Source organism: Cyprinus carpio, chromosome B14 (genome assembly GCF_018340385.1).
Source record: "Cyprinus carpio isolate SPL01 chromosome B14, ASM1834038v1, whole genome shotgun sequence".
NCBI classification, from domain to species: domain Eukaryota; kingdom Metazoa; phylum Chordata; class Actinopteri; order Cypriniformes; family Cyprinidae; genus Cyprinus; species Cyprinus carpio.
The window spans coordinates 4,190,412-4,201,347 of NC_056610.1; the positions used below are offsets into that span (position 1 = coordinate 4,190,412).

Below are 10,936 nucleotides of genomic sequence, written 5' to 3' on the forward strand. Positions count from 1 at the left end.
TGATGATGACACGAAAAAAAAGATCCAAACTAGCAGTACTGTGCTCAGTGGACCTGGGTTTAACTCTCCACTGCACACAGCAAAAACATTTGTAAGGATGTTTGACTCATGCAAGCGTATTTTCTGCCAAAACACAGCCCGTGGACACAGCTGGATGGCACCAAGGAATGAGCCAAATCAGAGACACTTGGAAGGTATCTAATAGCAGACTTACATGGAGCTTAGAGATATTAGAAATCAACCAGAGTAAACTGATGATTCAATGCTAAATTGGCATAACATGGTGATGGGCGTTCTGTGTGCCAGATCTCTTCCATATGGGTATACATTTCTTTCACAAGGATGCTGTGTGTAGCAGTCGTCTGGGGCGCTGACTGTTAACCTGTCAGTGTGATATATGACTAGAGTAATATGTTAGCAGGGGTTAACCCCTAGGCAGAGACAGATGATGGCACATACTGTATCACTTGTTTGTAATTCAAAGCACACTGCAACAGATACTGGATGTGTGCAGTGTTTAGATACCTACTTAAAGTGTTTTTTTTTTCTTCTTCTTCTTTTTTTTAGTTTGGTATAATACACAACTGGAGGCAAAATAAATTCCTGCATTAAATTCTTCACAGTGGCCTGGTCATGTCAACCAAGATTGAATTTCAGACCATGGAATTTAGAATGTGATAGTTCTGCTGTTCAGAGCTAGTTGGATGTGAGCATAGTATGAGTTGTGGTATTCCCTGAGCTACTGGGAATGACTGGAAAAGGCAAGGTAGTCAACTGATCATAAAACAAATGACTAATTGATTAATGTTGATTATGTATTTTTTATGTATTTATTAAATAATACTTATTTGCTTAATTACTGAAAAACTGTGTAAAACCAGCTAAAAGAGTATAGCTTGTCTAGACCAAGCTGGTTATATTTTAAGCCAACCAACTAAAACACATTAAACCAGGTTATGCAGTTTTTTTCATCAAGGTAATTTGAAACCCAGGCTGAACAAGCCAGTGGCAATATTTATATGTTGCGTATTGCACGTTTTGTAAGACTTTCAAACTGAAATGTCCAGTGAGTGGTGCAAAAAGCAAGATTCAGTTTATCTATAGAACATATAGGATCTGGCAAAGATTTATTATGTTGTTTTGTTGTACGTATTGTGGCTAATGAGTTAATGCACTGTTTGAAAACAATGTACCACCTACACTAAACCCAGCAGTAAAATTAAAAATAATGTAAAAAAAAAAAAAAAGCATGAGAAAAAAGCAACAATGCCATTTTAGCTTTCTCCTGCAAGTCTTTAAGCTCTTTATCATGTATTGTGACTCGTGACTATTTCGTTTTTTATATTGCAAGTGCAATGCTGTACCAGGTGGGCTACTGAGCACGTTTACTACAGTGTGTCAGAAAAGACATATAGATATAGAGCTGGTTATGTGATCATCAAAATATATTAATTTCCAAATCATGCACTATAATAAAAAGTTTTTGATAGCATTTGCACTAAGAACCAAGCAAAAAATAAGTTTATTAATCAGTAATCTGCCCATGTAATCATACTTCATGTGAAAAGGAATAAAAGTTGTATTTTATTGTTTTTCTAATGAACCCCTGTTGTGATTGCACAGGACTTCCTTAAAACTGACTAGTTGGTTAGGCCTATATGAATGACTGATTAATTAAAATATGTAGTTTCGCACATTCCTTGAAACTGAGTTTCAGATGAACTACCAGAGCATCTTTCTTTGGGCAGTGATTAAACTCAATAATTAGATTTAAGTTCATCCAAAAAATTTATATTCTGTCATAATTATTTAGTCCTTTAATAAAAGAAAACTTTACAGTAATATAGCAGGCTTCAGATTAACTGGAATGACAAAGTCAAAAGAAAAAATGTCAATAGTGCTGTTAAATCTGGGTAGATCTGAGCACAGCAAATCTAGTGGAGTCGCATGCTAGATTACATAGGTCTCTCACTGCTGTCAACTGAAAAGCACAATTGTACCCTAGATATAGCCTAGATATGTGGTTTGCAGAATAGTCTGTTTCCTGAGTAAAGTGAGACCTTAGTGTATCCATTAGTGACAGTTGAATGTGAGCTGCTGGGTATTTTGGGAAGTAGTATGCCTGTGGAAAACAGATAAATCGTGCACTCAGGAGCAAAGAGCAGTCAATTTGGCACTTTGGAGCATGCATGCTGGATTGTTATTCACTATGGGAGATATAACATTGAGAAATAAAGCCTTCAAAGGTAGTCATGTGGCAAAAGTCTTTTCCCTTTTGCTCTGAGGACGGAAACATGGAGCCTTTGATAGGCAAATGCATTTTTAGTCTTATCCAGTAAATTTCCTGTTTTCCTGCTTGGCTTTTCATTTCACAATTTCCTTTAGTGAAACATAACAATGAAATGTTACATTTGTTCTATCTATCTATCTATCTATCTATCTACCTATCTATCTATCTGTCTATCTACCTATCTATCTATCTGTCTGTCTGTCTGTCTGTCTATTATCAATGGGGTCAGATCACATCATCCCAGTCAGACAGTAAGGCACAGGGTCTGAAATAGCCGTATGTCCGGCCTACAACTGGAGGGCAGCTAGGCCACAGAACAGACCTCCTCCCTGGACTGAGGAGTCAGCATCCCGCTGCTCCCCGTGGAGGACGTCGGTCAAGCCCCGGGAGGGGATGTGCATGCACAATAAAACATGAGTGAAGGAGAAAAAGCTGGATGCATTTCCTCTGTCCTCTAGAGCCAAGGCCAGGGACACACTTTGATTCTGCTGTCACCCGTTGGGAGAGGATGAGATCCAAAAATGCAACTGTATGTCCTTTCATGCATCTCTATCTGCCTACTTGTGGCCTTCCTATTTCCTGGCTGGGATTTGGGGTGGGTTTCCTACATGTCGCTTTCTCATCCCTTACTAGTATTTCCTGTACCTGTGGAGGCTGCCAACAGGACGCTGTCCTCTTTCCACTGCATCGCCACATTTTCTGTCATCACTGTCATTCAGAAAAGATATTCCCCATTTAGATCTCTTGGGAAGTAAAACAGTAGGATCCTTGGTTTGAATCAGTATTCAGCTCAGCTGAAAGTACAATCAAATTAGCCAAGATCTTTAGGGTTGTCACAGATTCCATGTGAGCCGGTGTCATTAGCTAATTGCAGCTATTATAAATCTGCTAATGCAATGATGCAGACACAGAAATGGGTATCATGAGATTAAGCATACAAATATGGAATCTGTCAGAAGTGGCCAAGGAAACACTGGCAGTCCACTTTCCCATGAACCCTCACTGACCTCCAATGGCAGACCATGCCATATCACTGACCAGAGAAACCTAATACTTGTTACACCTCATAGTGCACCATAAAATATTGTCATAGGCTATGGAGCTCACACCAATTATGGTGACTCTGCACTTAAACCAATAAGCTTCAGATTTTCCTTCACTGAGGCCCCTCAAGAAGGGTCTCAATTTAAAGTGAAAACACAGTATATAACCTGATGACAAGCCCTTTAAACACAAACCAAGAAACAGACTGAAAGTCTATCAAAGAATTCTCCTTGTATAGTAAGTGATTTAACAGAAGTGATAACATGAAAAAAATAATGAAAAGGAGAAAATAATCTCTGCAGCTCTTAAACATAATTATTATTTTTATTATTAATAATAATAAATAATAGTGAAAGGGATGCTGTTTTTTTTTTGTTTTTTTTGGTCTTGTTGCCAATTAGTGGGCGCAGTTCTCATAGTAATATAACACGTTGCGCTCTACTTTTTTGTCCTAAACGCAATTTTTTTTGGGTCAACAGTTAAAAAAAGGTGGTTTTTTAGCTTGTTTACTGTACACCTTGTCACATAGCAGCTTTTAGGCATTGCTCTGTTTTTTGTTGTAAGTCAGAAATGACAAAGAGACAGCTTCCTGCAATAGAAAGTCAATGGAGAGTGTTGGATTGTCCCCCCCACCGGGGTGCGTGGTTTTCAGATTATGACCGTGTCTCTATATCAGTTTTGCTCTTTAAGTCAACAAAATATAAAATGCAGGTTACATGGAAAGCTACGCTGCTTAAAAGGATTTTAGCAGTTTGGACTTTAGCACAGACACAGCACTTATTATGACAAAGCAGTCAAACACAGGGTCACCAAGCTGCCATATGGTTTTCATTTGTGCAATGTTTTAATGCAGTCATCTATAAGTGGGGCTCTTATAGCTGTAGATTCCAAGAATTTAGAGAAATGTCATCCTTCTGCCAAAGTCTTCACCCGAGGTGCTGCTATTTGATGTGTAACCAGCCAACAGGAATGAGTTGTCCGCCCTTCCCGATCTCATGACACCTGCACTCACTAAGGCTCTTGATCTCTTTATTGGGGGATTCACAGCAAAGTGAATCTTTCTTTCTACCACTACCATGAAACACAGAGTTTTGAGACCTGTGCAGAGAATAGCGAGTTTTTGTTGCCTCAAACTGCTCACTATTATGATTGGATGATATCTTACCCCCTGACTGAGGGTATGGTTTCAGAGGTGTTCTGTTGGAATAAAACTGTGTACATAAGAAATACCACAGCAAAAAAAAAAAATAATAATAATAATAATAATATGCAGGATATTGATAACCAGGAAATGCCATGAAGATTAAAGTAAGAATAAAAACATGATCTTGTATCTGTAAGAAGGCACAAAAGAGAGAAAGCAATCATTGCTCAATCATCATTGCTCAAAAATAACAGTTTAAAAAACATATCTGATGGCTCATTCAAAGTTCCTTTAAAGCTGTCTTCTACCAACACTGCAGTCTGTGTAGCATTAAACTGGAATTGGAACTGGATCTCATCATGACCAATTAACAACATCCATTGAACAGGCAAGAATAAAGACCAGGCTCCCTCTAGTGATATATCATACACTTTTGACAAAGAAAATTTTAATCAAAACTGCAGACACTGCAATGATTGTGAATACGAGAAGCAATGTATTCAAATTGTAATGAATTATGTATAGCCTAACTAATTACTAGTTATGGTCAATTAAAAAAGAATGAATATGATTGAACTAAAGCAACGAAAATGTCATTACCATAAAAAAAAAATCATATTTAATTAAATGGATTGAATGAATCGTCATGATTTCTGTAAATTTGTTGTGTAAATGTGTATTTGTGGATTTAATTGGCATTAATAAGAGTTTTGTACAAAATGAATGTAAGGTTCATGATGAACAATAATCAGGAAAGAACCGATACACGTAAGAAAACTTTTGCATGAATAATATAGAACTGAACTAATATTTAACAGCATTGACAAGAAGCACTTGGACGAACTTGCATGAAAAGTGTCAGACAGGTTACAATGATTAGAACGCGACAAATTTTAAACGGGTTTCGCGCGCTCTCAGTTTTGACAACTTCGTTAATCATAATGTGACCGTTCCACTTTTCCTGCGTTTTTTATAAACTCAAACTTTCAAATTTTCCGCGTTCTATTATAACGACAGATTTCGAAGTGTTTACTAAAATGCGTTCTCACCTGAGAAGAAGGGAATCCCAATCCAAATCCGACAGAAAAACGTAAAATCTCTCTTCATTTCCAGGTTTCCAGTCCACCGGGGTTTTAGATATTCTAGCAAACCCGCGTGTTTTCTGATGTACTTTAATAAAGCGAGCAGAAGCACCTCAGATTCAGGTGAAACCCAAAGAAGCGTCTCTGCCACAGGACGACGGGAATAAAACGCTCTTTTTCCTGTTGAAATGAGAATCCTGACGTTCTGAATGGATTTACAATCATTTCCTTTTCCTCTGACTCACTCATCTGCCGCTTTTCGTTCATAAACGCCCGTGTCCTCCTCAGTGATAATATTACTCCCCCAGTCTGAAGTGTCACATAATGAGTCTGGCCCCTGTGCTTTAAAGTTTAAACTGACAATACATTTGCACACAGCACATATATCCTTCCAAGCACCAGCACTTCATTTGTGTCCACTATAGCGGACATATGTTTTGTTTTAATATCTCTGACAGCAAATGCCAATGACTTAAGTTTTAAAATCCTGGAATTTTTGTGACACCAGTTGATTGAGGGTGTCTAAATAAAAATGGTTGGTCTCATGATTATACTTGTAGTGATCTGAATAGGTAACATCTCAAATGTGAATTGCCCCTAGGTCCAGGTGTTATATTAAGTACTTTGTCAGACATCCAGACCATGAATAGACAGATGATAAAGCTGTCAAGGTCATGATAAATGGGACATTATCCAACAGAACTTCACATCCCATCTGACTATTTAAAAAACATACTCAGATCATTTCCACTTCAAGGTTTCAAACATAATCCATGAGAGTATTACACAGTGTCATAATGCATTGCCTAGATTGTTTTAAATTACGTTTTTAAATGAACAGCATTTTTGAAATGTAAGGCACCATCTGAATCAATAACTAAATGAAGCAGCAGGCATGTGGTAAGCATAACCAGGGACGGGCAGCAATCAGACCTACAGCATGGACTAAAATTCCAGAAAGTGAGAAATGCAGTCAGTATTTTTTTGTGTGCATATGGCAAACCTTTTTAACATTTAATTCTTAAAATGTATTTTTTTTCATGCTACAAGCGCTTATTTTTTTCAGATACTAGTATCTATTCCATTTGGTATGAGTACTTTTTCATTTGTTATTAGTGCTTACTAGAACTTATATTACTAGAAAAATATTGGTACTTGCTACTTTTTAGACTGAAGATATCCTGAACTTAATAAGTAATAGTACTTTTTAGATTTACATTTCAGCTCAGTATGCTAATGACAGATTGAATATTAGCTGAAAGAGATTTTAAGTAAGCCGATTTTACGGAGAGAGGGACTCTTATTAGATATTGCATTCTCAGGTGTAGATTAATATTCATTACTTTTTTATTTTTAAGGAATTATAAATACTCTTCAAAAAATGCAAGCTCATGTGGTGGATGTCCTGGGTATTGTGGTTGTCTGGCTGGTGTGCATGAACTGGATTCTGCATCTACTTGTCTGCCAATAATCAAAAGGTTCAAGTACAAAAAAACTAATAAATAGTATATCTTTCCTTGTGTTTTTATGCTATCCAATTAGCAAGATAAGCTAACATACAAAGCCAGTAACAAACAATCAGTTTCATTCAATATGTTAATATATTGTACCATGTGAACTCTGATTGAACAGTTGAAAGGTTCTCATGTTTATGTAATGATCTGTTTAAATGAAAATGTCTCCAAATACATTGCCACTAATTCCTTATAAGGTTGAAGATATCTCCAAACGAATAGGTAGTAGTTATTCTGTTTTTGATATTGTCTATTAATTTTGTACTAGTAATTATTCTAATACTGACTATCTTTTTAAAAGATATTACAAGTAAGTATTCACTATTTACTATGTACTTATTTATTAAATACTACTACTTTTCATTTTATTAGCATATTGGCTGTTTATTAGCACTTATAAAACACATATTAATGCCTCATTCTGCATGATCATATTTTAGATCCCTTAATCCTACCCAATACATAAACTTAACTACTATAATATATATTTATATATTATATATAAATATATACTTAACTAACTATAAGCAGCAAATTATGAGTTTATTGAGGACAAAGTTGTAGTTAATAATTAGTTAATAGTCAGAATTGATCCTCAAACTTAAGTGTGACCGAACTTATAACACTAGTGTTTTTTGTAATTGTTACTAGTAACAATTCCTATTTTAACTGCTTTTTACTCAATTTATGCCTAGTCAGAATGGTAGAATTCAATTAAAAAATCTTCATAATAAAAAAAGAAATCTTACTACTAACATTTGGAATAAGCACTAGTAATAAAGGTGTACTAGTGTTTATTAGGTTAGAACTAGTAGCTAATTAATAAGTAGTAGTGTCTAATGAATAAGTACTAGTATCTAATAATAATAATAATTAGTAATTAATGAATAAATACTTGTATCTATTTAAGGTATAGGTATCAAATAGGTACTAATATCTAAAAATAAGTACAAGTACCTAGTGATTAACTACTAGTATATAAAAATATACACTTGTCACAATTGGAATACATAATTGTCCAAATTAAATAGTTGATATCTGAATGACAGATGGCCAAAATGTAAAATGTGTTACTAACAATAGAATAGGTAATCACCACTACTGAGATAAGTAGTGTCTACTTAATAGGTACTAGTATCTAATGAATGAGTTTTTGTATACAAGTGCTAGTGCTTATTCATTAGATATTGATATATCTAAAAAAAACAAGAACTCCCATCTAATGAATAAGCACTAGCACTTTTTAAAAAGGGACTACCTATAGAAGAAGCACTAGTATTCAGCTAATGAATAGTACAAGTACCAAATGGAACAGATACTAGTATCTAAAAAAAGTTCTAGATGCATGAAAATAGGAACCAGTATGTTCTAAGGATTAAATGTTAAAATGGCTTGCCATAGTGTGCATGTGTTTTCCCAGGCATGCTTCATGTTTGATTTGGCTCTTGAAACATTCATTAGAATGAATGTTATGAAGGGGCAGGGGATTCTCAAGTTATAATGTTACCTGGCACATGTACAAACACTACGCCAAGTGCTAATGAACTTTTTAACTGCCAAAAAATAAATAAATAAAATAATAATGAAATGAAAGCATTTATAACTCACAACTGGGTGTCTGGGTTAGCTTTATCAGTCAAGTTTAATGCTAATAATTATACATATATGAAAAAAGTCACATTATAACTATTGTATTCCATTATTGCAAGTAATCCCTTCAGCAGAACACTCAACTCTGCATCACTCCAGAGGGACTGTTCTTGCAGTTTACGTGTTGTAAAATGCTTTGCATGGGGAAATATGCTAAATAGCAAATAAATAAGACTTGATTTCTCTTTGAGTGCAGATTGTGTGTACTGGAACAGGTTGCAATTAGTAGTTATGACTCATTGCTTTTAACAGCGGTTGTTAGCTGGCGGGTAGCAATCCAAAAATAGATGGCAGGTCTGTTATGATTGTCTCACTGGCAGCAGGGAAGAGGTTGGATAGCAAAATCAACATGCTTTTCAACTTTCTGTCACTGACATTAAAGTCTGTGTCCAGTCAAACTCTACATTATTTTGGCATGAATCCATCTGTCACTTGGTAGAAGCTAGACAAATGCCAATGTGATGAATAGACTGCTTAAAAACCGTGAACAAAATGTGAAGTAATATGATGATCCAGACCAAATAAAATATAGGTTATGGGTTTGGTAGTGTTGAATTGGCACTTGAGGTCCAATGAAAATCTGGTCACACTTGGGGGGGACCAGTTCTCACTATTAACTAACTACAATTTTTGCCTAAATAAACTCTTAATTTGCTGCTTATTATTATTGGTCATTTGAAAGTATGTGACCCTCTGACTGTAATCAAAGAAACATACAGTGTATATATATATATGTATATGTATATATATATATGTATATGTATATGTATATATGTATATATATATATATATATATATATATATATATATATATGTGTGTGTGTGTGTGTGTGTGTATGACTGCATCAGTAGCTGTGCAATAACTAATATCAACACTATTATTGTATACTAGTAGTAGTAGTAGATTAACCTACCAAAGAGAGCTATAAAATGTACTGACATTTATTATTATTATTATTATTATTATTATTGACCTTTTCCGGTACGCAGCATGAAAGGCACAGCACTTCCTCTTGTCGTGTCCTCTAGAGTCCAGCTCAAGGACTAAACCTTGAAGTGCCATGATTTCTTCTTCCACATCCTGGGGTCAGGAAACACATTACTCCGCTCTCCTACTCATCAGAAGGAAATGAGACCATGTCACTCACCACCAGGAATTAACAACACTGCCAAGAACTAGATACAACAAACTGAATGGCTTGCATACATTTGCAAACATTACAATAGTTGTGAGCTCGGTGTTCAAATGTAGTGTTTAGGAAAATCATTCAGATGAACTGTAGAGCTTCAGTTCAAACTAATTATTTTAATGCCAAATGCTTTCCTTGCACTTTTCCACTATTGTGGGACACCATTTGTGGACCAATGAAAATTAAACTTTAAGTAACCCATGGTAATGTTGTGAAGTGAGAGGCTGTATTTGAGCCTAAGCCACTAGAATGTTAAATTCCATGTTAAATCTTGCAAAATTTTTCCAAGATTTAACTTGCTATCTTTATTATACACTCATATATGTCCAGCATGTATCTAGATGAAAACATTAGCACAAACATGTCCAACTTTAGGTCTTAAGGCATCGAAGGCTGAAGCGGCAGCTCTGTGTCAAACACACTGGACAAAGTCGAGAGGCTGGAATGTTAATAGGCTGTTTAAATCATGGCTGTTCTGTGTGTTTAAAGGCAAGATGGCCCTGTGGAGGAGGGCTGAGCATTGACTCTTATTTCCAGCAGCCAAAACACTCCCAAACCCCAGTCCCAAGGCGGCAGTAATGTAGTCTGAGGGCACTCGGACTCTTATTCTGTTTGTGTGACCCCTTGCAGGAGGCAGGAGGAAAGAGGATGTTGATGCACTTGCCTGCTCCGACAGATAATGGCAGCCCCATCCTTGCTGTTTTCTGCATCCGGGATGCCACCCCAGGAGCTCTCCCCCACTGGAAAGTCAGACTTTATAAACGAACTGTTTTGTTTATCCTATAAATTTAAATATGAAATGTAATTGAGCAGATATTGCATTGTGGTATACACATTTTTTACATGCTAAGAAAGTTATATGCAATCATCAAAAATAAAATATCAAACTTACTGTGCCTATATAACAGAACAGGGTGCTTGTTTTTGTCCATTTGACAGGAAGGAAGAGCTACACATAAATCAAAACTAAGCATCTTCCTGCCCTGCCACTGAGCCTTGACACAATGATTGACAGAGCGAAC

General features: G+C 35.9%; 1 protein-coding gene across 2 annotated transcripts in view; it reads right to left on the reverse strand.

Annotated features, from left to right (window-relative positions):
- Window positions 1–5,975, reverse strand: part of LOC109063756 (vascular endothelial growth factor receptor 3-like) — a 46,177-nt gene extending 40,202 nt beyond the window's left edge. Inside the window, exon 1 of one of the 2 annotated variants that reach the window (XM_042737776.1) lies at window positions 5,528–5,975. In XM_042737776.1, coding sequence (XP_042593710.1) covers window positions 5,528–5,585 — 58 coding nt within the window. In that variant the 5' untranslated portion in view covers window positions 5,586–5,975. The remainder of the gene's footprint in view (window positions 1–5,527) is intronic. The other variant, XM_042737775.1, reaches the window with a different exon arrangement.
- Between the last annotated feature and the right edge of the window lie 4,961 nt (window positions 5,976–10,936).